The sequence below is a fragment of the Trichechus manatus genome, unplaced genomic scaffold (genome assembly GCF_000243295.1).
Source record: "Trichechus manatus latirostris isolate Lorelei unplaced genomic scaffold, TriManLat1.0 scaffold00048, whole genome shotgun sequence".
In the NCBI taxonomy this organism is placed as follows: domain Eukaryota; kingdom Metazoa; phylum Chordata; class Mammalia; order Sirenia; family Trichechidae; genus Trichechus; species Trichechus manatus.
Genome location: NW_004443984.1, coordinates 16,813,735 through 16,823,558, shown reverse-complemented (window position 1 = coordinate 16,823,558; position 9,824 = coordinate 16,813,735). Strand labels below are relative to the sequence as shown.

Here is a 9,824-nt window from a genome sequence, read left to right as displayed (position 1 = left end):
CTGCTCTTAAAATTTTCTGTTTATCTGTGGTTTTGGCAAGTTTGATTATAATATGTCTTGGTGACTTTCTTTTGGGATCTACCTTATGTGGGGTTTGATGAGCATCTTGGATAGGTATCTTGTCATCTTTCGCTATATCGGGGAAGTTTTCTGCCAACAAATCTTCAACAAATCTCTCTGTATTTTCTGTTATCCCCCCGTTCTGATACTCCAATCACTCATATGTTGTTCCTCTTGATAGAGTCCCACATAATTCTTAGTGTTTCTTCATGTTTTTAAATCCTTTTATGTGATTTTTCCCCAAATAAGTTGGTGTCAAGTGCTTTATCTTCAGTCTCACTAATTCTGACTTCCATTGCCTCAATTCTGCTCTTATGACTTTCTATTGAGTTGTCTAATTCTGAAATTTTATTGTTAATCTTCTGGATTTCTGATTACTATCTGTGTATGGATTATTGCAGCCCATTAAATTTGTCACTATGCTCTTCTCAAATCGTTTTAATTTCCTCTATTGTGTGTTCTGTGTTTTGCTTAATTTCCTTCCTGATGTGTTGAAGAGTTCCATATATTAATCTTTTGTGTTCTGCCTCCAGTAATTCCAAGAAATTTTCCTACTCTGGAAAATTTCTAGGTTCTTTATTTTGGGTGCTTGCTGAAGCCATCATGGATTGCCTCTTTTTGTAATTTGATATTGACTGTTGTCACTGAGCCATCAATAAGTTACTACGTTTATTTATTTTGTTTGCTTACTGTGTCCTAGCTTCTTGTTTTGTTTTGATATGCCCAGATAGGCTCCTCGTATGAGCTAGTTTGATTCTTGGCATCTTTGAAGCTCTAATGTCCTGTCACCACGTGGTTAGATCTGTTACTAGGTATGTGAGCTCAGGAGTCCACCCACTCCTCCTGTGTGGATTCGGCTCAGGTGCCCAGGTAGATAGCCACCAAGTGTGTGTATAGGCTTTCACTTACAGTCCTAGATAGGCTTGGGTGATTGGTGTGTGCACAGGCATCTGGCTGCAGCAGGGGGATACACTCTGAGCAAGGCCGGAGGCTGACGGCTGCCCCCGAGTGTCCAGGAGGAAGGTGTGTCCCTGTTCCCTGGAGTGTGTAGGTGGGTGGGTTTTGCAGCCAGACTGTGAGCACCTAATGCTGTTGGCTGTCAGGACTAGGGAGCACGTCTTTTTCATGGGCCCTTATCGCAGGTGGCTAGGTAGCGTGGGTGGAGCCACCAGTTCTCAGGCCCCTGATATGGGTAGGTGAAGACCCTGCTTAATGGGCAGAGCAGTGTCAAATGTCAAGAGCCTGCCACTTCACAAACAGTTGAAGTTATAGTTCTGGTATATACCCTGTTGTACTGCGGTAGTGAGGGCCTATGCTGTAGAGATGGGCCCACATAAGTCTATGCAGGGGGAAAGGCACTCAAAGTCCGTGGATCCCTCATGCCTGTGCCTAGGCAAAGGAACTGTGCCTACCCTGGGTTCCCAGCTTAGGGGAGCCGGCGGTTTAATTTTTTCCCCTGTTTGTTGATTTGTTCATTCTCCAAGGCAGGGAAAATGGCTCCGGGCGTCTGACAGATCCTACTTCTGGCCCAGGGGACTCGGCAGTTGCTAAAGCCAGTCTGGGACCCAGTGCAGAGCAGGCAGCGGGGAGGTAAATGGGAAAGAAGTTTTTCCCTGAAGGAGGTGTTTTTGATCCGCACGGTAGGCCATACGCAATTACTTAACTTTCACCAGATCGAGGGCTGCTTCTCACTGGTTCTGGGTGGCTGTGTAGACTCCCAGTGGCTGGGTCTCTCCTGGTGTGGAAAATGGGCCTCCCAAGCACCGCCACTTGCCCTCCTCACCGCTCACCCCTACGCTGATCAGGCCTGAAGGGGTCAGGCTCTTACCTGGTCAGGTCTCGCTACTCCTCGCTGCTTCTGAACCGTCTCTCCCTCCCACTGCCACTCAGACCAGTTCCTCAACTCTGCCTTTGATGTTCAGGACTCCCAGATTGCCATATATAGTCGAATCACTTGTTTTTTTCGTGTCTTTGTTGTAAGAGGGTCCATCGGAAGCATCTGACTACTCCGCCATCTTGTCCCTGCCTCCACGACTGCTAAATTTTTGATAGTTTAAATCAAGAGTTCTGAGAGAATTTCTTTTACTTCACTATTGAGTAAAATATATCCACCATCCAAAACTGCGAGTGCACTGCCAATTCTATTGTGCCTTGTGATGTAATTTTCCTGTCAGTTTCTGAGACCACCTGAGAAATTTGCTGAATCCTACTATGTGCCAGGATGAATAAGAAATTTGCTCTGTCCTCAATGAGTTCCCAGGCTAGCAGGGGAAAGGCTATTTATTACCAGCTACCTATAAAGGAACCCTGGTGGCTCAGTGGTTAAGTGCTCATCTGCTAACCAAAATGTTGGTAATTCAAATCCATCAGCCACTCCAAGGGAGAAAGATGTGGCAGTTTGCTTCCGTAAATATTTACAGCCTTGGAAACCCTATGGGACAATTCTACTCTGCTCTATAGGGTTGCTAAAAAGTCATAACTATGATACCCACAGCTTTGGTCCTTGGTTGTGGAAGGGCTGGGGAAGTGTCAGGAGGAGAGTGGACAGATGGAGCTGTTTGCTCCCCCAGCCTCCTTGGGGTTCATTGCTCAGACTGTGGTAGGGACCGGCACTCCCACGTGTCTTCACTGTCCCCACGTCTCCTGCCAAGGCTGTGCAGAAGTGGCCTTCCTTCTTTCAGTTATACCCATGGTGCTGATCTTCTACTTGTAATTTGAAAAGACTTAAGAACATTTCATGTAAATGTCCAAAAAATGTTATCATCGGTAGTACTTACAGGGTGTGACTGGACCCTGGACATACAGAGTAGAGATCTGGGCAGATCAGCAAGCTGCTCTTCTCCCCTTACGTTTTTGGATGGCCATGAATTCTTTTGACCTTCATAACAACTCCATGAAAGAAGCTGGCAGGGATTCTCATCTGTCAGAAAGATGAAGAAACTGAGCCACAAAGCAGGCAAGCGGCTTGGCCAGAGTCACAGCCTGTCAAGGTTTCCTGCTTCACTCTGTCCTCTCTTTCCGGGGGTTCAGCATCTCAGCTCAGAGCCACCCTGCCTCCAGACAGCTCTGGCCTGATTGAGGGCTTGCGCCATCTGCAGTGTCCTGGAAAGGAGGCTATTTTAGACCCTATAAAAGTGTTCCAATATGGAAAGTACACTAATAATGTCGGCGACTCGGGCCCATACTAGGGTAAGAGCAGCTGCCTCACGGAAGGGCCTTGGCCCTTTCTAGAGCCTGTGCGTAAATGTCAGCTGGTGGGTGCCAGCAGGGTGTGGGGAGAGGGCAAGGGTGACAGGATCAAAATGCCCATCTTGCCAGACTTACTGGCCTGATAGAGAGTGGAGAAACCCCGAGAATGTGGTCCCAGGACACCCTTTTAGCTCAGCAGTGAAGTCACTCCTGATGTTCACCCTTCAGCCAAAGATTAGACAGGCCCATAGGACAAAACGAGACTAAAGGGGCACACCAGTCCAGGGGCAAGGATGAGAAGGCAGGAGGGGACAGGAAAGCTGGTAATAGGGAACCCAAGGTTGAGAAGGGAGAGTATTGACGTGTCATGGGGTTGTTAACCAATGTCATAAAACAACATGCGTACTAACTATTTAATGAAAAGCTAATTTGTTCTGGAAACCTTCATCTAAATACAATAAAAAGAAAGGAAAGAAATGCCCATCTTGGCACTGGGCTGGAGGGAAGACAGTCGAATCTCGGTGGGGGGTTCTATGCACAACCCTGCTCTCACCCCAGAGGCACTGGCCAGCTTTGGGGGACTGGTTTGAAGGCCATTGCAGTCTCAGCTGCTGTGCATCTGGCACCCCATACTCAGAGGCTGTAGTTTGTTTTCCGGTTTTTGTCAGGGGTAACCTGAGCTGTGTGCAAGTTCTAGCTAGCCCAGGATGCTTCCCATTGTGTCCCGTTGCTTTCTCCTCTTTCTGTCTCTCTCCAGCTTTCCCTGTTCCCCTCTTTCCTTCCCCTGGGCCTGCTATTTTAGATTCCACTGCATTGATGAGGTGATAACGCTGCCCTTGGTGCTGTCAGCTGGGAAGTGAGAAAGTCTGTGCTAAGTGGCCTGAGCCCTGAAAGCTGCTGGTATTTCTAATTTTGGCGTTGAGACTTTACAAGTCTACATTCTTGGCATTGCCAACCAGTTAGAGCAGAACAATAAACCCCAATTTTTGTTATGGGAGGCAGTAATTAAAATGGCAGCTGGAACAAGGCAGAGACTTCCAGAGGACTTATAGGGTGGCCAACTCAGTGGTGGGTCCTCGGGAGCTACCGGGGGTGTAAGATATGGACCCCACTCTTAGGGGTCTTATAGCTTAGTTGGAGAGCTGAGATACTTGTCCAGGAAACATAAAAAGACCAAGTAAGTGTTTGGCTGCGCTTTTGAAGGTAAATGCAAGTAGGTACTGAAGAGTGGGGAAGGGGGTGGAGTATTTAGGGGAAACCTCCTGGATGGGCAGGACTTAGATGCCGTGAGAGGGAGGCTGCAGTTCCCCGTGGAGCACTCTCCAAGTCCAGAGGTGCCCAATCACCCAGCACCTGCTGGGACTGAGAGGAGAGTGGCCGTCCACAGCAGGTGGCCCTCTCATGCTGTACAGACTTCAGCAGTCACATAGGAGTGTTTTGTAACTGCTGATGGAGGAACAAAGCCGCCCTGGGACCCTAGTCCCGGAGCAGTTCTAGGTGGAGCCTTGGCTCCAAGCAAATAGTTTGGAAATTCCCCTCAGGACACCAAGTCCCAGGGGGCTGGAGCTCGACAGCCAGCCTGTTGTCAGCTCTCCACATTCTCAGTATTCATCTGTTCTCTCTCCCTGTCCTCTGACGTGGCAGCCCCATTGTGGAGGGCTGTCACAAGACGCAGTGGAGGCAGCCAGGCTTGGGAGAGCTGTCACGATGGATTCCAAGTTCACTGCTCTTCATTCAGTAGCCGAGCAGAGAGGTTTGAAGCGCATAAATTTCCACTTGAAATCTGTAAGCTCCATGGAAGAGGAATTCAATTTTTTTCTGAGTGACCCTAAAGCTCCTAGAAGTAACAACTGAAAATTATGAAAACTAGGATTACAGCTTTACCTACAAAAGCATTTTCTGACTATTAGCATTGTCTGAAAGTGGAATGGTGGTCTCCTGAGTTCCCTGTCACCCGAGGCATCAAGCAGAGACCCTGATAGGAAGGATGCAGACATAGGAGAACCAGTGCTGTCGTGGCGTGTCACCCGTTCCTGCCGTACAATTTGGGAAACTGTTTAGTTCATCTCTCCCCACTCCATTATCGTCACCCTCCGGCCAGCTTCTAGCCTCTCCCATGTCAGCAGGAAACTTTCTCAGCTGCTACTTCAGTTTAGCATTCAAAAGCATTCTATTTTCTTCCTTTATTTTGTCCAACAAAGCATTGTTAGAGGTTCCCCTAAGCCTTAGACTACCTAAAAACTCTCACTAAAAAAACACCCCACAAAATATATTTCAAGATGTCAGTTGTTTCTGTTGTTGATCCTGTTAATGTTATCGTTGACGAACATTTAGGGAGCACACTTACAAGTGTGCTGGGTGCCTTCCACATGGGCCTCTCAGCAACCCTACCAGGTCAGTACCATTTTTATTCTTAATTGACATATGAGGAAACTGAAGCTCAGAGCAACTAAGCTACCTGCCCAAGGGGTAGTAAGTGAGGGAGCCTGGACTCAAGCTCAGGCGTTTGGATGGAGTCCAGCGCTCACGCTGGGCCTGCACCGCCTTTCTGTGGCTCAGGGACAAGGAGTAACCTGGCTGTCTTTGGTGAGGAGAAGCTGTGTGGCATTCCTCTTTGTCCTCCCTTCCTTTGCAGCTTCATAGCGGTGGAGAACATCGATAGCTACTGTGTACTCATCTCCTCCAAAGCTGTGTACTTCCTAAAGAGTGGAGACTATGTTGATCGAGAGGCCATTTTCCTAGAAGTCAAATATGACGACCTCTACCACTGCCTCGTCTCCAAAGACCACGGGAAGGTGTATGTGCAGGTGACCAAGAAAGCCGTGAACACAAGTAGCGGAGTGTCCATCCCGGGACCTTCTCACCAGAAACCTATGGTGAGTGCACACCTGACTTGTCTGCTTGCCACTCCTGAGTGGGTGTGTTGCAGTGGTCAAGGGGTAGAGGGCCGCTGACCTCCGCTGCCTGCTTAGCTCTTTTCAACAGTCCTTCATTTCGAAGGTGTAGGCCGGGCATATTAATCCCCAGGGGTACTGCTTCTTAGTCCTGACTTAGAAGGCACGCTCCCAGCTCTACCACCAATGACCCTGGGTCGTTACTCAGCATGTGTACCTCAGTTACCCACCGGCACAATACGGGTAATAATGTCCACTCTAGTTCATTGTGAGGACCAGTAGCATGAGGCATAGGTTTTTTTGTTTATTATTCCTAAAAGGTAATACTTCAATTCATTGAATCCAAGAAGCTGTTAGAGCATGCACTGGTTTCTTTGTTGTTTCTTCTATAACAATGGAAACTGTTAACTTTTTTTCTGTGCAGAGAAACATGTTTCTGAATAAAATGTATACCTTGCCTCCATAGGGTATGAGGTATTGTTATAGAAAGACTTAAATGATAAAATTCCTATTAATAACTAACATTCCCTAAGGGCTTACTGCTTGCAGATATATACTGAGTACTTCTTTTGGATTATTTGATGCTGTACTGTCACTGTCCCCACTTTACTGTTAAGGGGGCTTGGTGAGGACAGGTGACTTGCCTGTGACAACCAACACAGGAAGGAGCTGAGGTTCAATACCAGGTGATCTGACCCCAGAGTTCTGCCACCTCCGCCCAGAGGGACTGTGGGCACAGTGGAAGCGTGTGGGGGGAAGCTAACCTTTTTGTAGCCATTGTCTGACTTGATGGCTTTTCACGAAGCCTAGGTGTTAGTCCCGCTCATTTTTCACCTGAATGCTAGGAATTCCAAGCCTGTCCTGGAGAATGGGTGTCATTCAAGAGGCCCTGCTTATCTCTGGGTCCTTTCTACAGATCAGAAACAGCAACCAGCCTTATGGGGTCTCTCTGCTCAGGGAACCCTTGACCCTCACCTGCACAGGAATGCCCTTGAGTTTGCTTTGCCTTGTGCAGGCTCCCCTGGGGTCATTGGTAGGGCCACACCATGAACTTAAATTAGGGCTGGTGGGTGGAGAAAATTAACACCCAAAAGTGTATGTGTTTCTACAAGTTCTTTTTCAGAGAGGCTAGCTCAAATATACTTGTGCCCCTTTCGAAGTAAGTGAACTCTGGAGTGTTCTTGATGAGAAAGGCCTCAGGTCGTTTGCTTGCGTATTTGTTTCCCCTCTTTGGCCATCACAGAGTTTAGATTTGAATCCCAAAGGTGCAAGCCTTGATTTTTGCTCTTAGCCTTGCCTCAGTGAGGTCCTTGTCAACTCAGACCTGGAACTGGGTGTGAGTTGCAAGGATTCCCAAATGTCAGGTGATTAGGAGTTGAGCCTAGGAAATATATTAAAATGCAGATTCCAAGGATTTATCCCAGACCTTTGGATCAGAATTAACTGTACTAGAGAGCTCTGGGAATCCATATTTCTTAGAAGTGTAACCATACTATTCCAGTAGGCCACGAGGCAGAGGGCTGCTGCCTGGGTGAATTTTAGTTGCCCATGTACTGTGATTCCATTTGATTTTCCCACCTTGGGGGCAGGTTACTTATTCTGTTCTGCTCTTCAGGTCCATGTGAAATCTGAGGTCCTGGCTGTCAAATTATCACAAGAAATAAACTATGCAAAGAGCCTTTACTATGAACAGCAACTTATGTTAAGACTCAATGAAAATCAAGAGCAGCTGGAGCTGGACTCCTGAAAAATGCTGACTGCTGGAGACGGACGCTCCTAGACACAAACCCCAGACCAGTCGGGAAGAAAGAGGCCCATACTCTTGGCTTAAATTAAAGGCACAACCAGAATAAGGTGTGGGGGAACAAAATCAAGGAACAAGAGAAAGTAAACACTGATGGGGAAAAATACAAGTGGAAACCGTATTAATGGGGGGAGGTGCTTTAGATTATGGGGGAGTAATTTTTAAAAGGTATTGGTTGAATAACATAAAAAAAAAATGTACTGAGATGAATCTAATTTTTAGATTGTCCTGTATTTTGTTAACATGTATATATGTACAACTGTGTGTTTGTAAATACATAGGAACGTCTCTAAATAGGGCCTGTGATGTGCGTAAAGTTTTGTTAACTGTAAAGTAATTTAAAATTATATTGAATTTTCTATTGCACTAACTCTCCACATCTGATTCAGGGTACTCTCTGTAGAAAGACATTCTTGAAAGCTGAAGAATGTTATGTCTTAGTTTTGGAAACTGAAGTATTCACAGTTAAGTGGATTGAGGTGAGATCCAAGGTATTCAAGAGTGACGCATCTGAAACCTGTGGTTATCCAGGCCAGAGCTGTGAGCCAGAGTCCTCAGAACCAGAGCTGGCCCTGCAGAAGGAAATGTAGGAGAGTGTGTGGGTAGCCCATCTTTTGTTTCTCGCCCCCGTTTTAAAAACTGTTCTTAGATTATCACGAATTATTTTTTTTTACCTATCTCTTTGGCTTTCTCCTGACCGGTCTTGCCAAATTTTGAGATAACATATGTTCCGTTGCCTCACGCACAGAAGAGCATTAGCATTATCATAGTTCTTGGGTTGTGATTTGAGAGCGTCACTTGGAAACATTGGTAGACTCTGTTGACTTAGAAGGAAAAGAAAAATTCTCATTGAACTATTTGTTTGAAGCTATCAAAAATCCACAATAAGAATACTCTCCTTTCTGGGCAACAGCAACAACGGAGAAGGTTCTAGAACTACTTTTTGTTTTAATAAAGCTACATGCCGGCACCACAGCGTCACAGCCCTAGTGGACTCAGTGATGGTAGCATAGGACAGGAAGGGGAGGGAGAAAGTCTCAGAAAGGGAATACAATTGAGTATTAAAAAGCTGTTCTGTAAGCTTTTCATGGAACCAAGAGTCACCTCTTGCCCTTGATGTCCTTTTGGCCAAAGCATCTCTTGTCCTTGGTTTTAAATTCCAGTCAATAGCAAACCCTGGTATGAGTGCCCTCTCCTTCTTGGGTCAGTTTGGGTCTTATTTTTGGTGTTTCCTTTTTCTGTAACAAATAAGCAAATGAAGAGGAAAAAAAAAAAAGCCTCACGCTATAGTGAATAACTTGCCTTGTGATTTTTTAATTTTTTTTTTTTAATAAAGCTAATCAATTTCTACAGCCTGTCACATGTAGGTAGCCAAGATCTAAGATGACTCAGCAGATCAGTGGATGTGTAGAAGGTTTGGGTGTTTATAACTCATGACCCAAATCCTTCCAGGACACAAATGAAGCTAATCTTGTGTGTGTTTGTGTGTGTGTATGTGTATACACGCACACGTGTGCGTGCTCAGAAAGAGGATGGGAGGGAGCTTTAGCGGAAGTGCTTGAGCTATTGTTTTTAAGGATCAGGAATACCGGGGTCTGTATAGTCTTCACTGAACTCTTAAGTGGATTGCAAAATTGAAATTTGGTTTTTGAAAGATTGGAGTGATTGTTTGTTGCTGGGTGGTAGTTACGCCTGTGTGGGCTCTCAAATACAAGATGCACAACAGGACAGCCAAGCATTAACTCCTCCAGGTCCTCCTCACCAGCCTCCCTCCCTGCACCCCAATGAGTTTGGCTTGTCGTTTTTGTCATCAGTAACCCACTGCCTAAGATCATGACCTCTTAAAGATGACACTCTCAGAAGGGTTGTTTGTTTCC

The 9,824-nt window shown here is 46.2% G+C and overlaps 1 protein-coding gene across 3 annotated transcripts in view; it reads left to right on the top strand.

Moving 5' to 3' along the window:
- VPS13D (vacuolar protein sorting 13 homolog D) overlaps positions 1-9,223 on the top strand; it is a 301,392-nt gene extending 292,169 nt beyond the window's left edge. For 2 of the 3 annotated variants that reach the window (XM_023732177.1, XM_023732181.1), the window contains exons 68-69: positions 5,885-6,125; positions 7,759-9,223. In XM_023732177.1, the coding sequence (XP_023587945.1) occupies positions 5,885-6,125; positions 7,759-7,890 (373 nt within the window). In that variant the 3' untranslated portion in view covers positions 7,891-9,223. The remainder of the gene's footprint in view (positions 1-5,884; positions 6,126-7,758) is intronic. The other variant, XM_023732178.1, reaches the window with a different exon arrangement.
- Positions 9,224-9,824: the final 601 nt, after the last annotated feature.